Source organism: Sebastes umbrosus, chromosome 15 (assembly GCF_015220745.1).
Source record: "Sebastes umbrosus isolate fSebUmb1 chromosome 15, fSebUmb1.pri, whole genome shotgun sequence".
In the NCBI taxonomy this organism is placed as follows: domain Eukaryota; kingdom Metazoa; phylum Chordata; class Actinopteri; order Perciformes; family Sebastidae; genus Sebastes; species Sebastes umbrosus.
The window spans coordinates 9,557,551-9,573,911 of NC_051283.1; the positions used below are offsets into that span (position 1 = coordinate 9,557,551).

At 39.2% G+C, this 16,361-nt stretch overlaps 1 protein-coding gene across 1 annotated transcript; it reads right to left on the minus strand.

The window, feature by feature from the left end:
* Nucleotides 1-1,354: 1,354 nt before the first annotated feature.
* Nucleotides 1,355-12,805, minus strand: LOC119503977. The gene is made up of 4 exons (XM_037796066.1): nt 12,668-12,805; nt 12,474-12,582; nt 2,254-2,436; nt 1,355-2,117 (listed from the first exon to the last, which is right to left on the minus strand). Exons 2-4 carry the CDS (start codon nt 12,516-12,518, stop codon nt 1,491-1,493), a joined length of 855 nt encoding a protein of 284 aa, XP_037651994.1. The 5' UTR covers nt 12,519-12,582; nt 12,668-12,805; the 3' UTR covers nt 1,355-1,490.
* Between the last annotated feature and the right edge of the window lie 3,556 nt (nt 12,806-16,361).

Below are 16,361 nucleotides of genomic sequence, written 5' to 3' on the forward strand. Positions count from 1 at the left end.
ATTAAATGAATAAAGTGTAAAATAGCCAATATGTCTTGTTTGTTCCTTGTTACTGATAGAGAGTTCAATCATCCAATCCACCAAACAACTCAAAACAAGAGTCAACACTAACAGAAGAATACACTGTTTACCATTGGCAGAGCATTTTGGCAAATTTTTCTTGGGCGCTACCCATATAATCAGCTGTGCTGCTCATCCCACAAATGCATGATCCTTACAAGCTGGACATCATTGCGAAGGTAAATAAACAGGCTTTCCAATGATGTAAAATACAATGCCAATTAGCATTGTAACAACAGAGAAATAATCGACCAAACATAAGTTTCCGAACTTTGTTTTTCCAGTTTATATATGATATGCCCATGGATAGTTACAGCATAAAGAGCACAAAAACAGCTTTAAAATTATATATTACATGAATAACAACAATAATAACATTTCTTTTCAGAATAAATATAACTTTGTGCAGTTTGTATCTGATGGAATGTTCAGAACTTTGCATTGGTTTCTGTTATTGGGGCAGTTTTAAATGGCTTTCTTAGCAGCAGAAACACAAAATAATACAAAAACTCAAAAAACTGTACTAAGAAATTAATTCTCTATACATTATTTTATGAGAGAGCCTTTCACGTTTCTACGTTACCTGAAGGCCACCGTAATTCTCAGTCACGCTTGTGAAACTGAAAGTGAGTCGCAAAGTGTAAAACCGTGGTACCCCACACTCATCGCATCTCCTTTGATAGCCTCGGTTTGATCCATGTTAAAGTATCCTTGAGGGTGAGACACCAAGTTGCTCCCCAGGCGCTTTACAGCAGCTCACTGCTCCTAAATGCTTAGGATGGGTTAAATGCAGAGGTCAAATTTAATGTATGTACGTGTATGTATATGACGAATGTAATAAAGTTTCTTACATTAGAAGATTTATACTGTGTAAAGGTAAATCTACATTACTCATTTGATTAATTAAAACAACAATTTGACTTATTTAGACCTCAGTTCTTGAGATATCTTCAACTATATTCCAACAGATTTTTGGGTTATGTCTACATAATGTCCCATGGTCAGTGAATGAGTTATTCAAAAGCAACTTGTTTCCAACTTTATGTATAATATGCTTTTGATGAATGTGTCAAAGGCCTTGAACATGACAGAAAAGTTCAATTTGACAGCATTGTAGATGAGATGATAGCTTGTTTTTTTTTTGGTCATGGAATACTTTCTTATCCCCAGTCAAGAATCACTTGTTTGGATGAGGTTGCAGGAGATCCAATCAAAACGAATAAATATGAACCTGATTTTTCATCACTGTAATTTTATTGTGATCAATACATCACATGAATGTGATATCCACAAAAAAGTACAAATTTCAGTGCCTAGAGGGTTACAGTGAAGTTTTTACTGATAAAGAATCATATCAAAAGAGATCAACCTGGTAACTTTATAATTAAAGACCACAAGAATTGTACTCGATATGTTTCCCCCTTTTAAGATCAAACTCTTGGGTCGTAGAACTCATTATCCCATTTAAATTTCAACTCACGCAGCAAACGTTTAAGTTCTGTCAGGACACTCTTTTTAACCGTCTCCCTGTTCTTATCTGTGCACGTCTCAGATGTTGGTCGTACTTGCTCTCTAACCTTTTCAACATATTTAAGCAAGTTGCTCAAACTTTCGGCTTCGGCACAGTTGCCATAGTCTGACTGGTTAGTTTCACTTGTTTCCAAACCAAACAAATTCTCACAGGATCTACAAGGAGGCTTTTCTCTTCCTAGACGGAGGTTAAATGCCTGGCACCTAACATGCTGTTGAAGTTTGATGGTTCCATCAAAATACGGCTTCTTGGTCTTATTTGGATAGTAGGTCATCACTGCATCAGCCACATTACTGTCCCAGCTGCTAAGGCAGGACGCGGCAATCATGATTCTCCCGGGATAAGGGCCTGAAGTGGACATGGAGACTCCGTAGTACTTTACTGATTTTGGGATATTTCTTTGAGAGACACAGATGGTGGAGGAGACCAGAACCTTTGATTCACCAGGCTCCAGTTGACTGATGAAGTCTTGCAGCCTTTTTATTATTTCCTTTTCGTCATCCTTTCGTCCACACAGGTGGACAATCTATAATAAACCACAAATATTATCAACGCCATTGATGCACAATAATCATAAACTGTAATATTTGAGAATGTTTAGGTGAAGTAGCAATTCTATACAACTTTACAAAGAAGAACTGAATTATATTTGATAATCTTACCATGTCTAGCACACATGAGAATGGACTCCGCTTGGGTAGATGAGAGGAATAGAGGGCAAAAGGCCGAGGGAAGCAGTCCCTCAACATTTTAAGCATGTCTACATCATCATCATTCCTCGCCATACGTTCTGGGGAAAATTCTGGATCGTTTAACTTTCCCAGAAAGAAGATGCTGTGAAGAATCTGTAAAGTCAAAACACATTCAAGACTGTTATTACACGGCTTTGTTGAATACTTGATTGTGATTGGTCAATTACGGCATTCTACAGCCTGTTATTTCTTTATAGCAGACCGCTGCCAAAGAACGTATATTGCTAAGAAGTAAAAGTCAATTGTTCGTTCCATTGCAACGTCAGCGCCCAGCAGCAGAGCTACACCACCGCCATTTTGGACTGAAAGCGTCCATCGGACGCCAGTTAAACGTTTTCAATATTGCAATCTATCAGACCCTTTAGTTCAATATTGAAATCTATCGAACCCTTTAGTACACTATTTGTACGTTTTTCACCAGCATATTTAAAAAAGGATGTCCAAGTCGTAAAGAAATCACCCATTTTACATTTAAATCTGTATGTTACATATTCCATTGATATTAGCTCAAATATCAGTTTATACCACTCCACAATTGTTGGTGTTTTTTTTTTTCACTAATATGTTCATTGGGTTTTCATATTTTCACAAACACAATAAGGATAAAGGCAAAAGAGAAAAAAACGGAAAAAAAAAACAAAAAACACTGGTACAGCTCAGGTAAAAAAAATGTATATAGGAGGTCATAGGAAATAGTCCATAGTGCAGGGAAGTCACAGGATATATGAGTTCATGTTCAAGAGACTCCTTGTGAGATAATGGAAGAGAGTTCGGGTCCAATATAATTCAGATAGGGTTGCCAGATATTGTGGAACTGATCTACTTTGGTATGTAGAATATTTGTGAGATATTCCAAAGGGACCATCTCAAATATCACTTTTCGCCAGCCTTGGACAGAGGGTTTCTTATCACTGATCCACTGTAGTAGTATATTTTTTCTAGCAGCAAATGTAAGAATGTTATATAACCTTTTGTTGGCTGCAGTAATTATATTTTTACTTTGGATTCCTAAAATCAAAGACATTGGATTCATTTCTAAATCCTTATCAAATATCTTTTCCATTTGACATACTATTTCAGACCAGTACTTCTGTAATTTATGACACGACCAAAGGCAATGGGTTAAGGTACCTATTTCGGTTTTACATTTGAGACACAGAGGAGAAAGTGTGGGGTCAAAAAAATGCCTGCGATTAGGGGATATATGTATTCTATGTATAATTTTAAATTGGATTGCTTTCGTCCGGGTACAGATAGATATCTTTTTGGCATGACTCCAAATATCGTCCTATGTCTCATCATTAATAGTCACTGACAGTTCCTTCTCCCAAACACTCCTATTCCTCTGTGTGTTTGTAGTATACTTGCCATTCATTACATTATATAGCAAACTCAGAGACACCTTCGTTGGTCGTTTGAACAGCATTTTTCAACAGCAGACATCTCAGGATGATCTATAATGGTTGTACTCTTAGTGATATAATGCCTTATTTGTAAAAAACGAAAGAAATCTTGTTTTGGGAGTTGGTATTCCTTTATCAATTGTTCAAATGACATGAGACTATTATCTGAAAGTAAGTCTCCCAAATTGTAATATTTTTATTGTTCCATTGTCGGAAACCAGAATCCAATATCCCTGGCAAAAATTCAGGGTTGTTAATTATTGGGGTGAGTGTGGAAGTTAATTTGGACCTCCCCTCCAGACGACGGACTGATCGCCATGCCTTTAAAGCATTGATTTGTTATTGGATTTATACAATTATTTCTTATGTCCTTAAAATTCTTAAAAAATAATAAATCCTGTAGTCTTCGCTGGGACAATGATGCTTCAATGTTCAGCCAAGCAGAAGATGCCTCATCTTTCACCCATTCAGATATAAATCTCAAGTGAGCACACAGCTGGTATACTTTGATATTTGGCAGGTTTAAACCACCCATTGAACCTGGCAATTGTAGAACTGATATTTTGAGTCTAGGTCTACGTTTGCTCCATATGAAAGAGCTGAGCCAGCTATTCAAATCTTTAAGAACCCTATCTGAAAACAATATGGGAATCATTTGAATGGGATAAAGTAGCCTAGGTAACACATTCATCTTTATCAGGGCTAAACGTCCTAACCAAGAAACAGGAAGTGAGTTCCAACGCTCTAAATCTTGTCTTATTTTACCACATAAAGGGACAAAGTTGGCTTTATATAACTGATTAAATGATGGGGTAATAAAAATACCTAAATAGGCTAAACCTGCAGGAGACCATTTGAAAGAGAAGGATGGGACAGTATTAGGTATAGTAGTTAGAGTACCCAGGGGCATAGCTTCTGATTTGTTTAAATTAATCTTATACCCAGAGAATTTGCTAAACATGTTAATCACCTTAATGAGGGCTGAAACTGATGTCTCAGGGTCAGTTAGAAAAACTAGGACGTCGTCAGCATACAATGTTATCTTGTGACATATCTCTCTGACCTGCAGACCACATATAGAGGGCTCTCTTCTAATGGCCTCAGCCAGTGGCTCAATGGCCAATGCAAACAGGAGAGGCGATAGAGGGCAGCCCTGTCTAGTTCCTCTATGTGTACTAAAATACTCTGATCTAAGTCCATTAGTCATAACCGCAGCTTGAGGATCATTTTAAATGATTTCAACCCATTTCACAAAATTATTACCAAGACCAAACTTTTCTAATGTGTAAATTGAAAAAGGCCACTCAATTCGGTCAAATGCCTTCTCTGTGTCCAGAGAAAGTACCCGACCATCTATAGATTTTTGTTTAAAGGCCCGAATAGCATTAATGAGACGTCTGACATTGTTAGTTGAGTTTCTGCCTTTTATAAAGCCAGTTTGATCCTCTTTAATTAATATGGGCAGAAGGTCCTCCAAACGAGTAGCTAAAATTTTAGAAAGCAATTTTCTGTCCACATTTAAAAGAGCTATCGGCCTATAGGATGAGCAGGATTCAGGACATTTCCCTTTCTTTAAGATAAGTGATATGTTAGCCTCTTTAAGAGTCTGTGGCAAATCTGCAATAGAAAATGAATGATTGAACATTTCAAGTAACGGTTCCAAAAGTAAGTCTTGGAACTCCTTATAAAATTCAGAACAGAACCCATCAGGCCCTGGCGACTTCCCACTCTGAAGCTTTTTGATGGCATTAACTACTTAATTTCTTGTAATGGGGCTGTTAAGAAAACGTTCCTGTTCTTCTGATAGTGTTGGAAGATTAATCTGAGCAAAAAAGTCTTCCATTAATTGAGGTGCGTCAGTTGTCTGTTCAGAAGAGTACAAATTTATGTAAAAATCTTGGAAGCTGTCATTTATCAGTCTGTTTTCGTATAACCTATTGCCCTCAGCATCCGCAATCACTGCTATAGACTGGGACTCTGCTCGTTTTTTAGCCAGGTATGCAAGATATTTCCCTGGTTTATATCCATATTCATAAAAGCTCTGTTTAATATACTTAATTTTTTTCTCTGCATCTTTAGTAAGAAGACAACTTATAGCTGATCTAAGAGCAGACATTTCTTGCCATATATAAGGTGATGGAGAGCTAATATAAATCTTTTCTTTATTTGACAATTTGTTCTCTAAGGATTTTAGCTCTTTAAGTTTTTAGCGCCTCTTAGTTGTAGAGTATGATATGATCAACCCTCTTGCATAGACTTTGCAAGTTTCCCATAGAATTGAGGGATTATTCGAAGATTGTAAATTGATGGACAAAAATGCCTTAAAGGGACTATTTGTAACTTTTTAAGCGTAAAAATGTAGCGGGTCGTCACACATGCGCGTTCGCATATGCGCGCTCGCGTGTGGCTGGAGCCTCGTCTCCGCTGCATGCTCTCCTTCACTCAGAATGCGTGCGCGTCCTCGCGGTCTCGCTCCACCTCTAGACGTGAACGCGCGCTCACTACACACTGCAGAAGAGTTAGTTTAGCTCTGAGAATATTTAGTGAATGCACAGGGGATGTTTGTGCAGAAATAAATGCTGCAGTTCCTCCAGACCAACAGAGGTTTCCCGTGTCTTGTGAAGTGACGGAGCTACGTTACCTTCTTGTTACCGACCGGGTGCCGGTGTCTCCTCTGCTCTCTCCGGCTGCGGGTGGAGAGAGCAGAGGAGACATGCTGCAGAGCACCGCTGCAGAGCACCGCTGCAGAGCCCCGCTGCTTCAGCCTGCACTTAGGCAGGAAAAGCCAACACTAGGATCAAATCTAAATCATGTTCATGGAGAGACCTTCGTCTGGTCAGCTAACATTACTGCCAAGCAGGTGAAATATAGAGTGATATTGTGGTTTTAGCTGACTTGTGTCGCCTCACTGTTTTGAGTGATGCTCGTTCAGGTATATTTAGAGCGAGCAAGCGCGAGCCTGACGCTGACTTTCGTTGATTTCCCAGCCACAGGTGTCGCTGTTAAGAAGCATTTCTGAAAGTTACAAATAGTCCCTTTAAATTCGGTGGAAAAATAAGATGTAAAAGTATTATCTTTAAGAATAATAGTGTTAAGTCTCCACTGTCGGGCCTGGTTTATTGAGACTTTAAGTTTTATATCCATAACCATACTGGCATGATCAGATATTATTATACTGTTTATATTACAAGATAAAACAGAGTGTAGTTCGGATTTGGGTAGAAAAAAATAATCAATTCTAGTCTGACACCCATGAGGAGCAGAGATGAGTGTATATTCTTTGTCAGAAGGGTGAAGACTCCTCCAAACATCATCAAATCCGAGATCCTCACAGATGGAACGAAGAGCATTTGCTTGGGGAGAGGGGGCCATAATGCGGTGTGGGAATCTATCTATGAGCGGATTTAATATACAATTAAAATCACCACCCACAATTACTATATCTGCTGTCATTTCTGCAAAATCTAAGAACACTTTAGTAACAAAAGCAACTGGATGAGCTGGTGGGAAATAAACATTCATTATTACAATATCTTGACCTTGTAAACTCCCTTTAATTATAACATAATGTAGGGACCTGCCATTTCGGGTGGCAGACACAGTGAACTGTCTCCCAGAATCCTGAAGGTATGCTCTCCTTGACCACAGGACTCAGCTCAGTCCTCATTGGCTACAGTAACATTTCACACCTAGGCGTGAAATTCACACAGAACAAAACCAGAGGAATGTTCTTTGTTCCTCCTCTTTCGACCTCTTTCTTCTCATCTGCTCATCTCTCCTGACGTGTGAGAGGTGAGCTGCCCCACTCTTTCTACTCATCCTCCTCAACAAGCTGACCTGCTGGAGGTGAGTTGCTGTGCTCCAGACCGGAAGCAGCTCTGCTCTCTGATTCTATGTCCTGTTAGGAAACAGACATAGCCACAAGGAACCAAACGGCAGACGACGCGAGTGCTCTGCCCTTTTCACCAGCTAACTTCAAGCTATCAAGCAAAGAAGTTAGCACCAAACTAACAGCAAAGACGACATCTTTGACTTGGAACCACAATTTCAACACATGGAATCACAAAACCGGTTCTTCCATGGATTGGTAACGTACTGGGCCTTAGCATTAGCAATCGCACACGGCTGAGCAAGACTGTCCAACTTTGATTTCTAGAAAGTACTTGTATTGATTTGGTTTAATGTTATTCATTGAGTTTGACTGTGTTGATTTATCTGTATTTGATTTTTGGGTAACTGGCTTCGCCACATCTGATGTGTTTAATTTATGCTTCACATAGACAAGGTCTTGCATGCAACTAACCATCTTTTCTAACCCACTGCATATCTAACACACATTAAGATCACATACAGAAACTGTGAATTAGTTAAACATAAACATACAGCTTCAGATAATCTTAACCCCACATCACCCCCCCCTCCCCCCCCCCCCTCTCTGTCCTTCTTCTCAGAAGAACAAAGAGGTCATGTGGTGACATGCTGATGGCCATCTTTGATTCCGCCATCTTTGATTCAGCCATCTTTGTAGTTTTACAGTGCCCCCCATTTTGTTTGTAGGCCATACAGACATTTGGAGACAAGAACCCATCTTGTTTCCCCCCCTCTCTCTCTCTCTCTCTCTCACACACACACACACACACAGACACACATTATTTATTAATATTAATAATTCTATTATTATTCATTAATTAATTTGCTAATAACCAAAACCTACCAAAGTAGAATCCCTACATAATGGTGCCCCGTATGAGGCATGGTATTCTTGTTGGCAAATGTTCATAATTGTGCAATATTAATTTTCAGCATAATTTTTGGTCAAAAACAAAAATTTCATATTCCACTTCTAAACAAACCAAAAGTGTTTACATTCTACACCACTAGTCTTCCACAGGAGTAGAAGTCCAGTTGTACTTTTAAACAAGTACATTGTGGTTAGAATTGTTTATTTGAGAGATTTTGAGTATTAACACTTTAAGCCTTTATGGTGTTAATTTTAATAATTTGCTTTTGCTGCTAATTCAAGTTAACCTACGCTGTAGAACTTGAAAGAATTTTGGTTCAGCATTTGAATACCACGTATTCAATGCAATCTGGTCTAGTTGTCATATTTTGCTGTTAATCTAAGTGTTCCTTTAATGACACAGCCTGCCACCGGCCCTGTGTAACATAGAGAGCTTGTACCCTGCTGTGTAACTGCCAAGCATTCCAGCCTGAGTTAAGATAAGAGCCACAGTGTGCTAAACAGCCCTGTGATATAAGTTTGCAACCTAGCTGTTACTTCCACGTGTCCAGCTTGAGTCACCTTTAAGAGACATCATCACAACTGTAACTGCCGTGCATCTCAGTTAGTGCATGTTGTGTGTAAGCAAACTTATTTTATAAACCTTTGTTTACTTTACTGGCCTTTTGTTTGATGCCCACTAGAGTCACTAGTTGGTCCCCTCCTCCACAGGGAGCTACCCCCCATAGTGTAGGCCAGTGTATTGTTGTAAGGCTAGTGTACCTCCCAAACTACACTACAAGGTGTCTGCCAACGCAACACCATAGCCAACAACATTGTTTTGTTTTCTACTAGACATCCTGTTTAGTTTCACCCTCCATTCCAGGTTTAACAATGGATAACCCCTGTGTTGAGCTTTTTATTTCTTCCCTAGCACAGAGCCTAAACCCTGGCTGCCCTGAACTCATCAGCAGGTTGAGTTTCAGTGAGTGCAGGAAAGAAATGGAATCGCTCCTCACAGACAGGTTTGATGCGCAGACTGCATCCAAAGATTCATTGTTAAAATGCTTGCTTCTGATTTTCCACAAGCAAACCAGTCTTGCCATTCAGAGTAAAGCAGCCCTGGAAAAAGAGGTAGATAGCCTAAGAACGCAAAGTGCTAGTCTCCTCCATGAAGTTCAGACAGCTGATAAGAAAGCCATGCGTTACTTAGAAGACCTGCATTCAGCAGAGTTAGCTCTTTTTCAATACAAAGAGAAATTGTTAGGGCTTAGACTAGAATGTCTTTCCCCACCTGTTAGTCACTGTGATTCTGGTTACTCAGATTCCCTCTCCTCACTTGATGAGAGCTGTCCAGCCTCTGCCTCTCAGCCAGAGAGGACATTAGCATGTGATGCACCAGTGCATTGTAATGCTAATTTAGTCTTGCCTTCAGCAGAAAGGACCCCCCGCCATGAAGAGCTTGAATTTCGCCACATCTGATGTGTTTAGTTTATGCTTCACATAGACAAGGTCTTGCATGCAACTAACCATCTTTTCTAACCCACTGCATATCTAACACACATAAAGATCACATACAGAAACTGTGAATTAGTTAAACATAAACATACAGCTTCAGATAATCTTAACCCCCACATCACCTGCCCCCCCCCCCCCCCCCCCCCCCCCCCCCCTCCCCTCTCTGTCCTTCTTCTCAGAAGAACAAAGAGGTCATGTGGTGACATGCTGATGGCCATCTTTGATTCCGCCATCTTTGATTCCGCCATCTTTGATTCAGCCATCTTTGTAGTTTTACAGTGCCCGCCATTTTGTTTGTAGGCCATACAGACATTTGGAGACAAGAACCCATCTTGTTTCCCCCCCCCCTCTCTCTCTCTCTCTCTCTCTCTCTCTCACACACACACACACACACACACACATACTGTGTTTGGTTTGTTTAGTTTAGTTATTTAGTTAGATTAATATTGTGTTTTGAACCTTTATTATCTTGTAAATAAATGTTTGTGGAATATACATGCTGGTCTCTTTAATGTTGCACAAGAGTGAATACTGCCAACCTCTGCTATGTCAAGAACTCCGATATCCTTCAACCTTTACTATCTATTTTGGTTATAGTTATTAATTTAATTATTAATCAACGTTCCAAAGTGATAGTTTAGCATATATAATGAGACTATATTAACGTTTTGGTCATTGGTCCCTGATTCCAGGGTGGTGCCCCGTTTATTATTGATGTTTATTGATAATCTTTATTAATATTAATAATTCTATTATTATTTATTAATTAATTTGCTAATAACCAAAACCTACCAAAGTAGAACCCCTACAATAACGACCACTCCGATCTTCAACACAGTTAACCACCTTAAAAGGCAGGGTTCGTCTAATAAGTACAGCAACACCCGTGCTTCTGGTTGTAAAGGATGAAAAGAATACTTGTCCAAACATACCCTGCCTTAACTTTAAATGTTCTTTGTCATCAAGATGGGTTTCTTGCACTAGAGCTATATCTATATTTTCTTTTTTCAGGAAGGTAAGTATTTTCCTACGCTTTATAGGATTATTAATCCCTCGCACATTCCAAGTGCAGACCCGAAGTTTATTTGCCATTAAAATTCCTGATGCAAATAAAGAGCTGGAAATCTCCTAGCACACTCCAAAAAAACAAAAAAAAAGCAGAAACATACAATACCCGAGCTGTACAAAAAACTCAGAACCACAACAGAACACATTCCAATTGAATACAAAAATACAAATACAAATAAAAATAAAAAAAGGGGTAATGTCCCTGCTAAACATGCAGGGAACCTCAGACCTTCTCCCACCCACGGACTGGGAAGTTGATTTACCTCAAAAAAATGATCCCCTGATTTAAAGACGTCTCTTTATACATTCATGGCTATGGACTCATTGGTGTTTACAGTCCAAAATTGAGGCAGCCCTACCACAGCGTCATCTTGTGGCCATTGTCAAAAAAGCACCAGAGTTTCTTTGCTTCTATACTCTTTGCCGCTGATATGTATAACAGACCATTGCTATGGTTGCAGTTCTCTCTGCGGACTCTGGAGGACCATTTTTGTGTCAAATTATTGATAGGGCTAGTTCGGGTGTTTTGAAGTGGGGTTGTATGAGGTACTTATCCATAGTAGGTGTATTACTTACAGTAGATGACGGTCGGCACGCCCCCAGCATCGAGAAACAGACCGGAGCACCGACACCGGAGCAAAGCAAAACGGCAAAAAAAACGTATTTTAGCTACCTAAAAGAAAGGCTCATCTAAAAAAAAATAATAATATTCGTTTAAGTGTACGCTATATTTAGAATATTTTCTGATGGCGAAATTAACTGGAAGTGAAAAGTATCTATACAGTAATATCATCTGAGCATGCTGACTTTGGAGAGAGCATAAATAAGTTTCACTTTCAGTTCAGTTTTCCCGTCGGAAAGGAGAAGGTCTGTCTGACGGCAAGATAAAGTGGTGAAAATATTCTAAATATAGCGTACACTTAAACGGATATACATTTTTTTAGGTGAACCTTTCTTTTCGGTGGCTAAAATATGTTTTTTTGCCATCCCCGTCCCCGTCCACAGCACTGCATTGCTTTGCTCCAGTGTCAGTGCTACGGTCTGTTTCTCCAAGCTGGGGGCGTGCCAACCATCATTTACTGTAAGTAATACACTGATTATGGATAAATACCTCATACAACCCCACTTCAAAACACTATCAACAATCAACAACTATCCCGTTAAGTAAGTAGCCATGTAATAAGCAGAATAATGTACAGCGAGCCATTCATTGTTGCGAAATACACCCCTTCAGGGTAATGCAAGACCCCTCCGTGATCACCCTGTCAGGGTTTATTTCACAACGATGACCGACTCGCTGTACATTATCCCTTAAATATCGCTTTCTGTGTTTGTGTGTTACTGAGAAGCATTGTGTGTACAACATACACTGTGACAGGGTATTATGTCCAAAAACAGACCAAAAAAAAAATCAGACGTACCTCATCCATAAGCAGTGTAGGGTGTTTTGCATTCAGTTTCACCATTTCATGGATAATCAGGAAAGCATTCCCTCTGAAAGATAGTTTCTTTTTCAGAAACTTTTCTTCTCTAAAATAATAAAAAATTAAATGTTTGAATTAAAAAGCAGGATGCAGCAATAACAACTTATGTTTCAGTAAATCAGCTCACTCACCTCTTTGTATCTTCTATCGTTCTCTTCCTGTTTCCTTTAGAAGCCTGATGCAATCAGAAATAATGCGCAGCACATTACAACAATTACACTGACAACACATTAAATTAGCAATGTAGAAATAAATCATAATGATATAAAATAATGGCAAAGAGAAGCACTTAAAAGCAGCTACTCACCATTGTCAGTCGAGTAAATAAAACAGGAACAAGGAAATTAAGCCCTGCCCCCTGATTCAAACAGACACTCCTTGATGTGATGAAATTGTCATGACAGTTACAATAACATATGAATAAAACTTGGCATACATACATTACATCTATTGAATGCATCTATTGTTTTACTGGAATGTCATAGTTCTGGCAGCAGGAAGTCTTTTAAAGTACCTGTATAAGGAGTGCCGGTGGATACACATAAAGAGCACTAAACCCCTGAAATTAAAAGCTGTTTACACCAAGAACTAATACATTGTTTGAGAAAATACAGTACAATTAAACTAGAATTACCTCCTCGTGGTTGTATGCCTCTGCCAACCAGTCAAGTTGCAGTTTACATCCATGTCTGTCCAAAATTTCATCATCTGGAAGTCAATGGGTTTTTAATTAGATTGAATTAACTGAATTAAGGTCTGTAGTTAACACAAGCTGAAGAGATTTTAGCGTTTTGTTCTATGACATAAAATACGTCATTAAATATCCCATTCGTGAATTTTGAAGCCTTTACGTGTCTTTAAAAAGGCAGTTGCTAACAAGTGGCTAAATGAGAATACTAAACGTCATCACGTCTACTCTCGTCTGCCTTTACAACCTCATTGTGTATACTCGCGTTCATGCTAGTTTGTTTATAGTGTAACGTTAGCTTTTTACTTCTGGCGATTACATTCACACTTCAAAAATCATAACAGTCCCGTTCATTTGTGGAGATTATCTTGCTGAACAAAACGTGAAAGTATCACAAACGTGTTTGTCACAGAGCTTATTTTCTGCAATAATCCAAAACCCAATGGAAAAATCCCATTGGCTTTTGTCGAGGGAACCAGTGTGATATTAAATTAGATTGAATACTTTTTTTTTTTTCGATTTTTTGGAGCCGTTTCACCTCCACCCATGTTTTGGGTTTTTTTTTTCAGCTGTGAGCTGTTCCTCCATTTCCTGTGTGCACTGCATTGTGGGAGAATAGTGTGCATCAACAGCACGTACAAAAATCTACTATATGTGGTCTGCATAGTGTCTGGTTTGAGTAAACTCTATTTGTCACTTTTCAAGTGTGAACACACTAAGAAGCTGCTTAGAGTCAGTATGTAGTTTAGATTTGTGACATGATGGAGGATCACCAGAAGTCTTTAACGCAGGCCTGCATGGTCTCCAGTGTCCTTTAGTGTGCTTTGTTATTTTCCAACATACAACATTTTTCACTCACCTTTGTACCCCCTACATCACTACCTTTACTGATTTTTTCACATAACATTGCTTTATTTATGTACATTTGAATACATTATTCTCACTTTTGCTTCAAACCACGTGTTCTTCACCTTTTGTCTAGGGTGACCAGATCCTAACAAACCAAATGTGGGACAAAGAGTATGTTTGTGTGGGACAATGTGGGACACGTTACCAAGGCTGAGAGGTAGTCTACAATTTTGATATGTCTATTTAACTTATATGATAAACATTTCTATTCTGCCCCGTATCCTGTAACATCTCTATGTTTTGCCTGAATGCATCCATAGATTGTCACATCTCTTTCTGAGCCACACGTTTCTTGTGAGACTCACATGAACTGTGTCCCTTCATGTCGTATTCCCCCTGTGTGAAGTTGAAAAATTAATGGCAAATTTAATAAAAAAACTCTGAGAATGGCCTTCCACCAGCTTATAAATACTTATAAGTAGTTTCACAGTCTTTGTTGTAGCTGCTCTTCCTTTTCTTTGTGGTAGTTTCCATCATATTCCGCCTAAATCTGCATAGCTTGTGACTTTGTGGTGACTTGCAATTTTCTTCATTGGGCTTTGCGTAGCAAAGACGGTGAAATGTTAACCTGCACTTGACCCATGTGTGCGCAGTTTGACAGCAAACAGCCCCGTGATGACAGCCTTCCCTGCTTTCTTCACAAAGCCAGATTTTAAAAAAGCATCTGTCCTGCAGTGGTTTGACTCTTGAAAACTAGAGCCAATGAAATTGTGGGACATTGTCTCAATATGTTGGACGTGGGACAAGGGATAAAAATGCTGTGCAGTCCCTCTTATAGTGGGACACCTTTGTCACCCTACTTTTGTCTGAACCTTGAACCGGCTCATGACATCAGGCTTGAATTTGTTGTGACAAATACTGCTTTTAGCAATACTGCTGTTCAGTGGCATCATTCGTAGCTCCACACTATCATCCACCGTCATTTCCACAGGAGAACAATCAATCTGTACTATAGCCTACAGCTTGTAAATTCAGAGAGCCACACTGGTTGACTCTGTAGTTTAGCATCTAACATTTGTTTCTGCATTTGTTTTAGCATTGGCACACCTTCAATAGTTGGATTAAAAAAAGAACTCATTGTACCTTACCCTACCAAAGAACAAACACTCCCTGTCAGAAGTAAGCAAACCGGTAGTATGACATTGTGTAAAAAGAAAACAACAAGATAAAGACATTACACATCTACAGTGTAAGGGAGCAGCAGAACCTGAATGCACTGAAAGATCTCAGAGTCACGGTCTGGTTCTCCACCCAGAGGCCCTCGGACTTTTTCTTGAGACTTAATCTTGCATCTTTTTAGTGGCTTATATTGCTTCTGTTTTGTCTGGAGGATTTTGGTTTCTAGGTTTGGGGTTTTCTGTTACATTCCTTGTCTCATTCTTCATTTAGTGATTCCTGTTTTATTTCTGATAAGTTCACTCCTCGTGTCATGTTTAGTTTTACTTCCTGTCTCTGTGTGTTTTCCTGCCTCCTTGATTATTCCTCACCTGCCTCTGATTTTGCCTTAGTCTTCTCTGTCTATATACTCCCTTGTTTTCCCTGTTCCCCTGCCAGATTGTCTTTGTTCATCCCCCGTGTGTACATCACTTTCCCTTATTCCTCGGCTACGTTCCAAATTGCATACTTTTTCTTTTTACTTGCATGCAGTATGCATACAAGTTGTGTCTTGAACTTTGACCCTCTTGCTCATATGGTGCCTTCAAATGGGGTCGTGTTTACCGTGTTCATGAGAAGAGTCCGTATGAACGCCCACTCTTGTGGTATTCAGGACCTCCTAAGTGGGAAGTTTCTGAAATCTCCAAGTTGTGACGTGTTTGTTGACGTTGTTAAAAATGGCAGAGGCCATGGAAGTTCATTTTTTTGGTGTATAATAAGTTAATACATTGTAATTTTAGTCATATATTTTTTTTTTCTTCAGAATACTATAATATGTCTGACCTCATCTTTCTCCTCTGTCATTATGCCTTTGCATTTCCTGCATTATGTTACCCACTTGCTAGCTCGCTAAATTGTTAGCCTCTGTGGCTTCTAGACGCCGACCGTAACGTTAATATCGCCGTTGCTTAGCAGCGATGTTCTCACGACTTAACCACTTGAACGCCGAGCATATTATGTACACGATTTCCCATGTTGTAAACACGAGCTCAAAATGAGAAAGTTTGCTCCGGCTGGTACTTCATATTTCCTAAACTGATCTCAACATGGCAGCCGGGTCACAAACTTTCTCA

Coding starts and splice junctions, on each gene's coding strand:
- LOC119503977 (XM_037796066.1), bottom strand. CDS start 12,518: ATGGTGAAACTGAATGCAAAACACCCTACACTGCTTATGGATGAG. Junction 2,437..12,473: donor CTACACTGCTTATGGATGAG/GTACGTCTGATT, acceptor TTGACTTTACAG/ATTCTTCACAGCATCTTCTT. Junction 2,118..2,253: donor TCTCATGTGTGCTAGACATG/GTAAGATTATCA, acceptor GGTTTATTATAG/ATTGTCCACCTGTGTGGACG.